General features: G+C 43.9%; 4 protein-coding genes across 4 annotated transcripts; all 4 read right to left on the bottom strand.

Annotated features, from left to right (window-relative positions):
- Positions 1-307: 307 nt before the first annotated feature.
- Positions 308-3256, bottom strand: LOC135675429 (receptor-like protein EIX2). The gene has a single exon (XM_065185583.1). The coding sequence runs from the start codon at positions 3254-3256 to the stop codon at positions 308-310; it is 2949 nt and encodes a 982-aa protein (XP_065041655.1).
- A 1729-nt stretch (positions 3257-4985) lies between these two features.
- Positions 4986-6922, bottom strand: LOC135676028 (receptor-like protein EIX2). Its single transcript, XM_065186787.1, has one exon. The coding sequence runs from the start codon at positions 6920-6922 to the stop codon at positions 5507-5509; it is 1416 nt and encodes a 471-aa protein (XP_065042859.1). The 3' UTR covers positions 4986-5506.
- A 492-nt stretch (positions 6923-7414) lies between these two features.
- Positions 7415-8437, bottom strand: LOC135675430 (receptor-like protein EIX1). The gene has a single exon (XM_065185585.1). The coding sequence runs from the start codon at positions 8435-8437 to the stop codon at positions 7415-7417; it is 1023 nt and encodes a 340-aa protein (XP_065041657.1).
- Positions 8438-9244: 807 nt separating this feature from the next.
- Positions 9245-12792, bottom strand: LOC135675431 (receptor-like protein EIX2). The gene is made up of 2 exons (XM_065185586.1): positions 11673-12792; positions 9245-9441 (listed from the first exon to the last, which is right to left on the bottom strand). The coding sequence occupies exons 1-2, from the start codon at positions 12790-12792 to the stop codon at positions 9245-9247; spliced, it is 1317 nt and encodes a 438-aa protein (XP_065041658.1).
- Between the last annotated feature and the right edge of the window lie 1239 nt (positions 12793-14031).

Here is a 14031-nt window from a genome sequence, read left to right on the forward strand (position 1 = left end):
ACTTTTACAAACAAAAGCTATATATAATCATAAAATACACAATCACTTGGAATTTCCTCATCTCTCCTAAAGAAAACCAATGGTCCAAAACAAAAGAGCTCCCTTCTCTGTTTTCACAGACAGCCTGCAGCCTACCAGCCTTAGCTTAGGGGGCTCTCAAATATCGCGAGATATTTGACATTTTAGTCATTAAGTTAATGAAGACATAAAACTTCTAACGGAAGATAGGAGCAAAGTCATACACATATATTTTTAATGTAGATTTTGAGTACTCAAACACATTATGTATAATACAATAACGTTACCTTCACTTTTGAGTACGTCTCTCTCCTTTATTGATCCTCCATCCGTTGATCTTTATCTTGATTGCCACACACGCTTTGTCATATAATCGATCAATCATTCGAAAATAAAACATCCTCCAATCTTCCTTAAATAGCATGATGATAAACACGCACCACTGTCCAACCAAATAACCGAGTGTGATGCCAAAGTAAAATGAAAAGGCATGAAATCCTTCTTCCTCCTCCTCGTATGTCGCATTGATATTTGTCTTCTCGAGGCAACTCTTGCTAACCGGAGGGCCACAAAGATTCGCATTACCGATGTAACTGGATGCTGCAAGTGTTTGAAGTTGATAACCCGATGGAATGGCTCCTGATAGATTGTTATAAGACAGATTCAAGTCACTCAGATAATTCAGGCCTGATAAGCTTTGAGGAATGGATCCGGACAAGTCATTGAATGATAAGTCAAGAGTTTCCAGTGATTTCATTCCGCCAATAGTACTCGGAATCATACCTCCAATGCTATTTCTTGATAGATTTAAAGTTTGAAGTGCGTAAAGGTACCCGATCTCTGTGGGGATTGCTCCGGTCAGAGAATTTTTTGAAAGGTCAATGCTCTTCACGAGATGGAGAATAGACGAAAAGTTTCGTTCATGTCCCTTTATAATTAGAGCTATGCTTTCGCTGGCTACGAAAGAGGACAACTCGAAGTTTGGGTCAGACGTAATCGTGGAAGACATCGACTTTGATATGGAAATTATGGCGCTGAAATTGCCGAAGGAGCGTGGTATGATCCCTGATAGCTTGTTATCGGCAAAGTCAATGATCTGAAGATTACTTAGTTGACCAAGCTGTGGCGGAATGTTGCCTGACAACATATTCGAGCGTAGCGAAAGTACCTCCAGATATCGAAAGTTTTGTCCGATCCATGCCGGTATGTTGCCCCAAAAATGGTTGCGACCGAGATCGATGACAGCTAACTGGCTACAGTTTTGCAACGATGGTGGAAGATATCCATGGAGGCTGTTGTTGTTCAGGTGCAAGAACTCGAGATTGGTCAAGTTTCCGATGGAGTTGGGAATCTTTCCACCGAGCTTATTATTCGCCAGATTGATAAACAAAAGTTCATTTGCCTCTTGCCAACACCGAGGTATTTCTCCTGATATTTGATTGTTCGACAGATCGAGGGCAAAGAGTTGCTGCAAAGTGCAGACGTAGGATGGTATGCTCCCGTTAATATGATTGTTTGAGAAGAACAAGTATTCCGACACCGGTGCAAAGGTCGATGGTAGCGGTCCTGAGAGAGCGTTGCTTGATAGATCCAGTGCTTGTAGGAGTGGTGGCGAAACAGGGATGAGACCTTGGAACAGATTAGAGCTCAAATTTAGGAACATCAAGTTGGTTAGACTCTCCAAGGATGCCGGCAGAGTGCCGGAAATCTTGTTTTGGGACAGATTTATGACCATAATGGACGAGGAAGAAGAATTCCAGAACCAGTCAGGCAAAGTGTCCTCGATACTCGTGTTCGACAAATTCAAATCCACGATGGATCCCTGTGAACGCAGCCATCCGGGAAACGAAGGGCCCAGCTTACAGGAATCCAGACCGATTGTCTCGATCTGAAAAGGTGGAATCCAGTCATGGCCTATTGCGATGTCCAAGGAGTTCCTGTACAAGTATAAGACATCTAGCTTGGCAAGGTTGGCGAGATGGAGTTCGGACATGGTACCTTTCAGGGAATTGAGGGAGAGATCAAGAGAGGTTAGGTTGGAAAGCTTGCCGATCTCAGGTGGTACGGATCCAGAGAGAGAATTATGACCCAAGTCGAGCGTTGTTAGAGCAGTCAAATTACCAATCTCGGCAGGTATGGGACCAGTGAGTCGATTGCCACTGAGGTGCAACTCCTTGAGACGAGTCAAACTCCCAATCGCAGCAGGGATGCGGCCAGTGAGTGAGCAGCTGATCAGATATACCTGTGAGAGACTAGTCCGATTCCCTGCTTCCACTTGCATGGGACCTCTGAAGGAATTAAAGCTGAGGTCGATGCTTGTTAGACTCCTCGAACTCCAAATCTCCGCGGGGAGAGGACCAGAGAGTGAATTAGCGCTGAGGTCAAGCTGCGTCAGACGAGTCAATCTCCCGATCCCAGCAGGTAGCTCGCCATGCAACTTTGAATCGCCAAGAACAAGATAGGACAGGTTGCGGAGTTCTAGAAGCCAGTTGGGGAAGGTAGAGTTGAAGAGGTTGCCACAGAGATCGAGAATGGTCAACGTCGTGAGGTTGACATGGGAAAGAGAAGAGGGGAGGTCGGTGAGGCCACAGTATGGTAAATGCAGCTTCGCCAGTGAGGACAACATGTTCATTGAGTGAAGCCAATCGTGGGAGGTCATGGAAAGGTTCACACCGCTCATGTCGAGGTATCTCAAGGAAGAGAGACGCGAGAGCCAGTGCAGGCGATCGCTCGATAAGCCATACGAATGGAGATCGAGCGAGCGGAGGCTGGACAGGTTGCCCAGCTGGGGCGGAATGGCTCCGCTGAAGTTGGACCAGGAGAGGTCGAGATACGTGAGCTTGGGGAAAGAGCCCAGGAAGGTGGGGATCGGTGACCCCCCGAAGTCATTGTGATTGAGATCCAAGCGATCCAAATGCGTTAAAGAGAGCAAGGACGGACTGATCTCACCCCGCAGAGCCGCCTGATTCGACTCGAAAGTAATGTCCGCCGAATTCTGGAGGTTGAGCTCCACGACGCGGCCAGTGGTGTCGTCGCACACCACGCCGTTCCATCTGCAGCAGTCTACTCGGCGACGCCACGAGGACAGGCGGTGGGACGGATCGACGATGCGGGCTCTGAAGGTGAGGAGGGCGTCCCTCTCCACCTCAGTGCACCCCTTTGCCGACGCCGTGGTTGTGAGCACGAAGAGCAGAATGCTGGTGAGCCAGAGACGCGTGCTTCTCCTGGGATTGGCCATCTTTGATTGGTGAATGGCTACTTCTTTTATGGAGAAATCGCAGACGATGGAGGGCATGTATATATATTACACAGGAGGCGTCCGGTTGGCCAAAGGTCACACCTCGCATGCGAACAGCCACTGGGTCTGCATCCTGCATCTCATCCGTCCATCAGAGTGTGAGATGACATGAAGGGAAAGGTGAGACGTAGGATTGCAATGACCCGTTCGGATTAGAGAGTCCCGTTGGGTGTGGAAGATGGCCGATGTGACCTGAGAAGCTTTAAGTTCACGGGCGTAAGGGACGGGCGATGCTCCAGTAAATGTGGGGTGTCCCATCCGAAGACTAAGAGATATTTATCCTATCGCCACTTGGAATTTGTCCAACCTAAATGATTTTAGTTTGTCGATGAGTGAGCCATTCGCAATGCGGTGGTATCTTTCATGCTTACCTAATAAGTGACGCGAGATGATAAATAAAAATGTAACATAAAAAATAAATAAAAATGAAAATAAGAGAAACCAGCGATGTTATTTATGAGTTCTTCGTACCCAACACAAATAATTCAACGAGGGTGGAAATAAATGTTACTAATTACGTTTTATCGATAAGGACTTTTCAAAAACCTATGGGACGTATGTAAACGAATGCAATTATATCTATTTGTGTTACATAAATAATTTTAGAAATCAACTTTCCTCTATGAGCTTCCAGATCATAAATTTATAATAAAATAAAATTTAATTTTACTTATTTTCTAAATGAGAGATCCTCAAACTATAAATAGCCAATGGCATTATAGACTTTGAAATGTCCAAATAATTTTTTTGAAAAAACATTTGCTTTTGGATGGTCCCATCCTAAATATCTCTTTTGGTTGTTAATTATTTTTTATTTTTCTTTCTTTCCACAGTGATATTCTTGTTCATTATCATCTCATTTTTTAGTGGACATTGTCAAGTCCTAGATGTTTTCTCGCATTCAGGAGATTCGATCTTCCATAACAAGCTTAATTGTTTCTTCGCTCCTATTATTCATATCATCATGATCTTCGACGCTGCTTACCTCAAAGGCTCCCTATGCTCTTCATCCTTCATCACTCATGTAAAATCTATAGCTTTTCACTTTCTTTCCATCCTACCTCATCATTTTTTATTTATCGTGGTCATATCTTTCACTTTTCTCACATTCCACATCTATTGCTTTAACTCCATCATTATTTCAACCTCTTCATCTTTGTCCGTCAAACCAACCCCCCCTTGAATTATACTTGCATCTAGCTTATCTATCATCCACGAAAATCATGATGAAGACATAATTAAATTTATTGTCAAAGATTAAGTAATCATAAAAGCGAGACAACTTTAAGATAATCGACAATGCTCATATGATGAAGGAAGTGACGATGACCAAGAGGACCATATCTCATATGAAACAAGAAAAACTATAAATAAGGTCGAGGAAAATTTGGGATATTTAAAATAAATAAATAAATATTTTAAAATGAGGGTGTCATTGTAAAAAGAACTTAAAAACAGAGATGTTTTTAGAAAAATCACCCTTTCATTTTTCCTGGGCCTGAGAAATTATTGGGGTTGAATTTTATATATATATATATATATATATATATATATATATATATATATATATATATATATATATATATATATATATATATATATATATATATATGCTTCATTTTCTCCTTTAGTGTGGACACAGGACTCATTCATAGTCAATGCATCAATGTCGGAAAACATCTTCTTTTACATCAAATGCTGGAAGACCCATAGTGTAGTTGAACTTCAATATCAAGCGTCTGTTTTTGCCAGATCCGAATGCAGAACAACAAGTTTATGACTCTCGAAACCTTTCGTGAAGCGAAGACTCTGTAGGCTGCAGCAGCATGGAGACCACGGGCACCACAGCAGAGGAGGAGGACATTATACTGGTGAGAGTACAACCTGACGGATTCAGAGATTAATTCTACTATATTTCCACGGAACCTTCCAAACGAAAACGAGTGCCGTCGCCATCAGGCTCCAAGGAAAGCGCGTGGAAAGAGTCCAACGGTAGCGCAGTTTAGCAAGATGAATCCACCCTCCCCGGGGAAGTCTTCCCTTCACTCCTTTTTCATGTCGATCTGGAAGAAACCAATGACTGATGGCCTCGAAAGAGATAGATTCCCGAAATGTGGAGTAAATCAGGCTTATAACACAGAAGAAACTTGCATCACATTCAACCGGCCTTCCTTTGATTGCTGCGTCATGTCAATTTCGCATTCTTATCCTGACTGCCACATACGCTTTGTCGTACATCTTGTCCACCGTTGCAAAATAGAAGAGCCTCCAATCTTTCTTGAACAGCATGACGACGAACACACTCCATAAGCCGACCAAATATCCGAGCCCGGTACCAAAGTAAAATGACAGCACATGAGATCCTTGTTTGTACTCCTCTTCTGTCGAATCGACGTTGGGATCGTCGGAGCAACTCTTGGTCACCGGAGGACCACAGAGATGGACATTTCCGATATAAATGGATGCATCCTCCAGCGTCTGAAGTTGATTCCCCGATGGAATCGCTCCCGATAGATTGTTGTAAGACAGATTCAAGTGGTTCAGAGAATTCAGCGCCGAAAAGCTTTCAGGAATGACTCCGGATAACTTATTGAATGATAGGTCCAGAGTTTCCAATGACTTCATATCGCCCATTGTTTTCGGAATCATGCCTTCAAAACTATTTCTCGACAAATTCAATGTTTGAAGCGCAAAAAGAGAACCGATTTCCGGAGGAATCACTCCGCTCAGATCATTGTTCGAAAGATCTATGCTCTTCACAAATCGGAGAATGGTGGAGAAGCTGAACTCATCGCCCTTGGTAACCAGAGATATACTCTCGCTTGCCACGAAAGAGGATAACGCAAAATTCATAATGTTCGAAACCGTAGAAGCCATCGACTTTGACGCGGAGATCATCGCGCTGAAGTTGCCGAAAGAGTGCGGTACCGATCCCGATAGTCTGTTGTTGGAGAGATCGATGATTTGAAGATTACTAGATCGTCCAAGTTGCAGAGGAATATGGCCCGAAAACATATTTGAGCGCAGTAGGAGTACTTGCAGATTCCGTAAACTTTGTCCGATCCACGCTGGAATACTTCCCGAGAATTTGTTGTTGCCGAGATCAATGACAGCCAGCCGACTGCAATTTTTCAGCGACGAAGGAATACGTCCGAAGAGGCTGTTGTTGTTTAAGTGAAGGAACTGAAGGTTGCCCAAGTTTCCGATGGAGTCAGGAATCTTTCCTCGTAGCTTGTTGTTCGCCAGATTGACAAACAAAAGTTGTGATCCCTCCGGCCGACAACGCGGGATTTCTCCTGATATTTGATTGTTGGATAGATCAAGGGCATAAAGTTGCTGCAGGTCGCAGACGTAGGACGACGGTATGCTTCCATGAAGATAGTTGTGGGAGAGGAACAGGTAGCCCAACTGTGATGAGATGGTCGAGGGTAGCGATCCCGACAAAGAATTGCTGGACAAGTCCAGCGCTTGTAGGTTTGGTGGCAAAACAGGAATGCGACCTCGAAAGAGATTGGAGCTCAAATTCAAGAGCATCAAGGTGGCCATACTCTCCAAGGATGCCGGCAAAACTCCACCGATCTTATTGTGGGACAGATTTATGTCCATAATGGTGGAAGAAGAAGAATTCCAAAACCAATCAGGCAGTGTGTCTTCGATGCTTGTGTTGGACAGATCAATATCAGTGAGGAATTCCTGAGAACGGAGCCACCTGGGAAACGCGGGACCCAAGTCACAGGTATCAACTTTGATGGATTGAAGTTGAAAAGGGGGCACCCAGTCGTCGTCGAATCGGATGGTCAAAGGGTTGGCGTAAGCGTACAGGGCGACCAACTCGGTTAGGTTCACGAAATGGAGTTCGGACAAGGTGCCCTCCAGGGAGTTATCGGAGAGATCAAGGGTGGAAAGGTCGGAAAGCTTGCCGATCTCAACCGGTATCAGTCCGGAGAGTGAATTATGACCCAAGTCGAGCTGCGTTACGCTGGACAGATTCCCAATCTCGGCGGGGATTCGACCCGAAAGTGAATTGCCGCTGAGGCGTAATTCCGTAAGACTGGTCAAGCGCCCAATCTCGGCAGGGATGGAACCGACGAGGAAGCACTAAACGAGGTTTAGCTGCGACAGACTTGTCGTGTTCCCGATTTCAGGTAGAAGGGGACTCGTAAATGAATTATGGCTGAGATCAAGTGTGGTTAGACTGGCCAAACTCCAGAGATCGACAGGTATGGAACCGGAAAGCGAGTTGCCGCTAAGGTCGAGCTGCGCGAGACGAGTCAAGTTCCCAAAGCCGGCAGGTACGGTGCCATACAATTCAGAATTGCTGATCGCGAGATAGGAGAGGCTACGGAGTTCAAAAAGCCAGCTGGGAAAGGTGGAGTTGAATAAGTTGCCACGGAGATCGAGGGTGGTGAGAGCCGTGAGGTTGACGCGGGAAAGAGAGTCGGGGAGGGCAGTGAGACCACAGCCTGACAGATAGAGTTGCTGCAGGGAGGGCAGCTGGTTCACGGCTCGTAGCCAATCGGGAGAGGCCGTGCTGAGGTTCACAAAGTTCATTTGGAGGAATGTTAGAGAAGAGAGACGCGAGAGCCACTGTAGGTCGTCCCCCGCGTCGATCCTCAAGTTGTACGAGGACAGGCTCAGATAGCGGAGGGTTGACAGGTTACCCAGCTGGGGAGGAATGGCTCCGCCGAAATTGGAATAAGAGAGATCCAGATATCTGAGTCTCCCAAAAGAACCCAAGAACTTGGGGATTCGGGCGCCGCCGAAGTCGTTCTGAGTGAGATTCAAGCGACGCAAATGAGTTAGAGAAAGCAAAGATGGACCGATCTCACCCCCCAACACCGTCGAATTGTCGTAGTAAGCCTCCGCATTCTGGAGGTTGAGCTGCACGACGTGGCCCGTGGTGTTGTCGCACACAACGCCGCTCCATCTGCAGCAGTCCACTGGGCGACGCCACGAGGACAAGCGGCGGGATGGGTCGAGGATGCCGGCTTTGAAGGCGAGGAGGGCGTCCCTCTCCGCCTTCATGCACCCCCTCGTCGTCGTCACAAGCGTCAAGAACAGAACGCTCACTAGGCAAGAGCAGCTCAGCGACGAATGGGATGGGCTTCTCGTGTCGCCCATGCTCTTTGGTGAACGAATGACCAGTTGGCTGCAGGCGGCACAGCGGAGAACATGTATATATGAATATAATATATAGAATGTGGTAGGTTGAACCATTGCTCTCCGCGATTGCCAATGGGTCCTCTTGTGAAATGACAGCCATCGCATGTGATCGAAGTAGTGAAAAAGGATACATATTAATGTTAGTTTGGCAAGTCCCGTAGTCCCACATCGAGAAAATCAGATTTGTTGTCTCGTTTGAAAACTATAAATAAGGGTCTGGACTTTGAAGTCAGACGCACCACAAAAAAACCTGCTTACGGTTTGGATTTTTTCTTGTTTAGTAAGCTGAAGGTGTTTTTTGGCCTAGGAATATCTTCCTAAGGCATTTGTAAGTGTCCCTCTTTTGCAGTAGTAATTTGCTCATCTTTCTTCCGTGTGGATGTACATCTTTCTTCCGTGTGGATGTAGGTCAAAGTCATTTGATCGAATCACGTATATCTGGTGTTCTGGTGTTTTGTTTGTTTTTGTCGCTTTTATTCTTTCCGTTTTATTGTATTTATTGTGTTGTCAAAATTATCCTTTGATAAATATCCTGGGACTAGCTCTAACAATTATAACGTGAGTCCTAATCTAATGATCATGGAAGCGCAGCTGCCAAGAAGGACGCACACGGAGTTGAGGTCAAAAAAGCTCCGAAGGCTAAAATGGCTTCAGCAGTCGAGTCTCTTCCTAACTCTAAAGAACGGGCATAGCGTGTGCAAGGAATCCTGCAGGGGAGGACGAGAGTCCACAATGGTCCTCCCAATCGTGGAATGCCATATAGACTCACCGATCCTTGTCAAAGTTGACTCCGGTCGCCAAGCGGTTCGAGTCCCCCACCGCGTGCCTTCGAAGAAGCTTCCACGGCTGCTGCGAACGGACTCGAAGTGACTTCTCCATCCTTTCTTCATCTCCTACTTTTTGATGGACGGGACGTGTGAGACTGCTACGTAAATGCCCCAACGTTGACTCGGTCAGTCTTCCTTTTCCATAAGCACATGACGTGATAGCATGACTGTTTACATTAAGCGCATAATACCGTGGGATTTTTATGGCGTTATCGTCAGCATAGGTGTTGGCCAAGTCTCAGGTCATCGGATTCATGATTGAATCGGTGGATCGAGATTTAATATTAATTTAAAAATAATATAATATACTGCAACATATTAAAAATACAAAATATATAACATAATATTATAAAAAATATTGTATTATAATAATTCAATGCATTCTTCACAACAATATTATTACATTCAACAATTATGTTTTCATCTCACAATACACACAATATTTACAAAGATGAAACCAAAAAGAAGAGAGAGAAATATTGAAAATAAACAATTACATGATCTCAACGATGTCATCTTGCAAGATTCAAACTTATTATGGATACAACACACAAGATACTCCTATTACATTGACTTTTGATGCCGTCCTCACCCTCAATCAGTTGTTAATCTATTTATTCTTATTTTGATGACAACATAAGCTTTATCATACATTTTATCAATCATCTGAAAATAGAAAATCCTCCAATTTTTCTTGAACAACATAATGATAAACACGCTTCATAATCCAACCAAATATCCGAGTATGATACTCAGATAATATGGCGGCATAAAGGATCCGTCTTTGTTGTCTTCTTTTGTCACATTGTTACTTTTGAGATCGTAACAACTCTTGGTGAGGGGAGCTCCACATAGATATGCATTGCCAATATAAATGGATGAGTTATTGAGTGTTTGTAGTTGATTTCCCGAAGGAATAACTCCCGATAGATTATTGTAAGACAAATTCAAGTGATTCAGAGAATACAGGTCTGACAAGCTTTGAGGAATGTCTCCGGATAACTTATTAAATGACAGGTCCAGAGTTTCCAATAATTTCATGCCACCGATTGTCGTTGGTATTTGATCGACAAGAATATTTCTTGATAGATTTAAAGTTTGGAGTGCCGAAAGAGACCCAATTTCTTCTGGAATTTCTCCGGTCAAATTATTATTTGAAAAGTCTATAATATTGACAAGGTAAACAATGATAGAAAATATGATACTATTTCCCTTTATAGTTAGAGTGATGCTATCATCAAAATGCGACAAAGCATGGCGAGTCTTTACTATTGCATCATAAGTTATATGTTTGCCTAGGCTAGTCAATTTTCGTTGCCTATAAGTTTTTGTTGCATTTAAATTACCGAAGGAGCTTGGAATTGTCCCTGATAAATTATTATTAGCAAGGTCGATAATATGTAGATGATGAAGTTGTCCAAGCTCTGAAGGAATGTTACCAAAAAACATATTTGAGCATAGCCGGAGCACCTCTAGGTTTTGAAAGTTTTGTGCAATCCACGTAGGTATGCTGCCTGAGAATTTATTATCGCCAAGATCAAGAAAAACTAGTCTACTGCAATTTTTCAATGACAAAGGAAGATGCCCATGTAGACTATCATTGTTTAAGTGCAAAGACCGAAGCTGAGTCAACTTTTCAATAGAGCTAGGAATTTCTCCCGAGAGCTTATTGTTTGCCAGATTAATGTAGAAAAGGAAGTTTGTCTCCTGCCAACACCAAGGGATTTCACCTGATATTTGGTTGCTTGATAGATCGAGGATAACAAGTTTTCTCAAGTCGCAGATAAAGGATGGTATACTCCCGCTAATATGGTTATACGATAGATCCAAGATTCCCAATTCTAATGTGAGAGAGATTGCTGACAACGGCCCTGAAAAAGAATTACTAGACAAATTCATATGACTCAAGTAAGGTGGCATACGAGGAATCGGGCCTTCTAACATATTGATACTTAGTTCCAAACCACTCAGGTGTGTCATATGCTCCAAGGAAGTTGGCAAAGTGCCGCTAATCTGATTTTGGGAGAGATTTATAGAAGAAGAAGAAGTGTTCCAAAACCAATCAGGCAAGGCATCCTCGATGCTTGTGTTCGACATATCCAAATCCTTAATGGAGTTTTGTGAACGGAGCCATCTTGGAAATGTAGGACCCAACATACAAGAATGAGGCATAATGGATTGGAGTTGAAAAGAAGGAATCCAATCATAGCCTACTGAGATGACTAGGGAGTTTTCGGATACATCAAGCTCGCTTAGTTTGGTTAAGTTAGCGAAATGGAGTGCAGACATGGTGCCCTCTAGGGAATTACTAGAGAGAGAGAGAATAGTGAGGTTGGAAAGCTTGCCGATCTCAATGGGTATGGGACCTGAAAGTGAATTATCACTAAGATAAAGCTCTGTTAGACCAGTCAAATTCCCAATCTCAGCAGGTATGGATCCAAAGAGTGAATTATCATTAAGATAAAGCTTTCTTAGACAAGTCAAATTCCCAATCCCAGCAGGTATGACTCCGAAGAGTGAATTATCACTCAGATCGATAAGTTTAAGACTATTACAAATTCCAATCTCAGTGGGTATGGGACCTGAAAGTGAATTATCACTAAGATGAAGTTCTCTTAGACCAGTCAAATTTCCAATCCCAGCAGGTATGGCACCATGGAACATAGAAAAACTGAGATCAAGATAAGAGAGGTTGTGGAGTTTCCATAGCCAGTCGGGGAAGGTGGAGTTGAAGACGTTGCCATGGAGATCGAGAGTGGCCAGTGCTGTGAGGTTGACATGGGAAAGAGAAGAGGGGAGGACGGTGAGGCCACAGTGTGTTAAATGTAGCTCCTCTAGTGAGGACAACATGTTCACTGCTTGAAGCCAATCGTGGGAGGCCACGGAAAGGTTCACACCGCCCATGTAGAGGTATCTCAAGGAAGAGAGACGCGAGAGCCAGTGCAGGCCATCGATCGTTAAGTCATGTAGTGAATTTAGGTCGAGATAGCGGAGCCTGGACAGGTTGCCCAGCTGGGGCAGAATGGCTCCGCCGAAGTAGGACCCGTTGAGGTCGAGATACGTCAACTTGGTAAGGGAACCAAAAAATTCCGGGATTTGGATCCCACCGAAGTCATTGTTGCTGAGGTCGAGGCGCTCCAAATGAGTTAGCAGGAGCAAGGATGGTCTGATCTCACCTCCGATAGACATCTCATCGTTATCAGGGTCGGAATTCTGGAGGTTGAGCTCCACGACATGGCCGGTTCTGTTGTCACAGACCACCCCGCTCCATCTGCAGCAGTCTACTCGGCCTCGCCATGATGACAAACGGCTGGAAGGATCCTTGACGATGCCGGTTTTGAAGTCGAGGAGGGCGTCCCTCTCGCCCTCTACGCACCCCTTCGTCGTCGGCGTTGTTGCCTCCGTGAACAAAAGAATGCTCGTAAGCCAAAGCCCGAAAGAGTAGTGCGGTGGCACAGGGTGTGTGCTTCTGCTGCAAGAGGCCATGCTATTTGGTGAATGCATAGTGTCCTGAGAGATGGCAGGCCGTGGAGGACAAGTCCATATATAGAGTCGCTGTGTGGGCGTGATGGCCCTCCTTCCCAGACTCCAGTGAAACGCGGAGATTGATGCGCTGGTGGCGATAGAGATAAATAAAGACTTGACTTATGTGGTATTTGACTCCTTCTGGTCCTGCAGTGCATGACAGTGTACCTTCCTCAAACTTGGTTTCCACCCCGCCATTTAAACAAAGAAAGAGATTGGTACTGGATTTCAAACTTGAAACAGATGTTCTTCAACTTCATGCAACATCTGGCCTAACACCACCGTCAATCGATAATACTAGGGGTTGTCGTCCGCAATACCACCTCGTGTGGAATTATCGATTTCCCAACTTTAATATAGTTCATCTTTCTTAGGTTTTCTCATAAGCTTCTTGCATGTTTTTCTTCCACGTCGAGAAAGTAAAGAGGGCATTTTCCTGATCTTTTCTTTTCCAGAGTTTTCATTTACATCTTCGTTTCTCCTCAGGAGTTCTCACTCGATATCTTATTTCATCATCGACGCGTCTAAACTCTTTCACACGCAAGGAATATGACTTGTCCCACAGCCTCAGAAGCACTCAAATGCACTGAAAGGACACATATGTTTTCCCTCGAAAGAAAATTGATGTTGCCACCTACACTAAATGCTGCATCGATATCGAATGAGGTGTACATTATCCGTGTTGAAAGGGACCAAATCATTCATCGGAATTCTAAGTGGTGATTTAGTCCGATGGAAAATTAGATCTCGACTTGAAACCATCACCTCTCGGTGTACATTAGTGATTCGATGAGGATGGAAACGAATGTTACTCGATTACTTTCTTTTGATGTATGTAAATGAATGCAACTATATCTATTTATATTACATAAATAATTTCAGAAATCAATTTTTCTCGATGGGCCTCGGACTTGCTAGACGTTCACCCTATCATAAATCCGTCAAAAATTAAAATTCAATTTTATTAATTTTCTAAATGAGAAATCTTGAAAAAAATAAATAACCAATGACTTGAAATGTTGAAATAAAATGTATTTAATTTAAAAAAAATCTGAATAAATCTCTCCTTTCAAATGATGTCCTTATTCTAAATGCTCATTGTCGTCACCATTGTCTTTTTCTTGTTTCTTTTAACGGTGATCATCGTTACCTTCCCCTTTGAGAAGACACTGTCAGCCACCTTAGAACATCCTCACTTTC

The sequence above is a fragment of the Musa acuminata genome, chromosome BXJ1-6, assembly GCF_036884655.1.
Source record: "Musa acuminata AAA Group cultivar baxijiao chromosome BXJ1-6, Cavendish_Baxijiao_AAA, whole genome shotgun sequence".
Classification (NCBI taxonomy): Eukaryota; Viridiplantae; Streptophyta; class Magnoliopsida; order Zingiberales; family Musaceae; genus Musa; species Musa acuminata.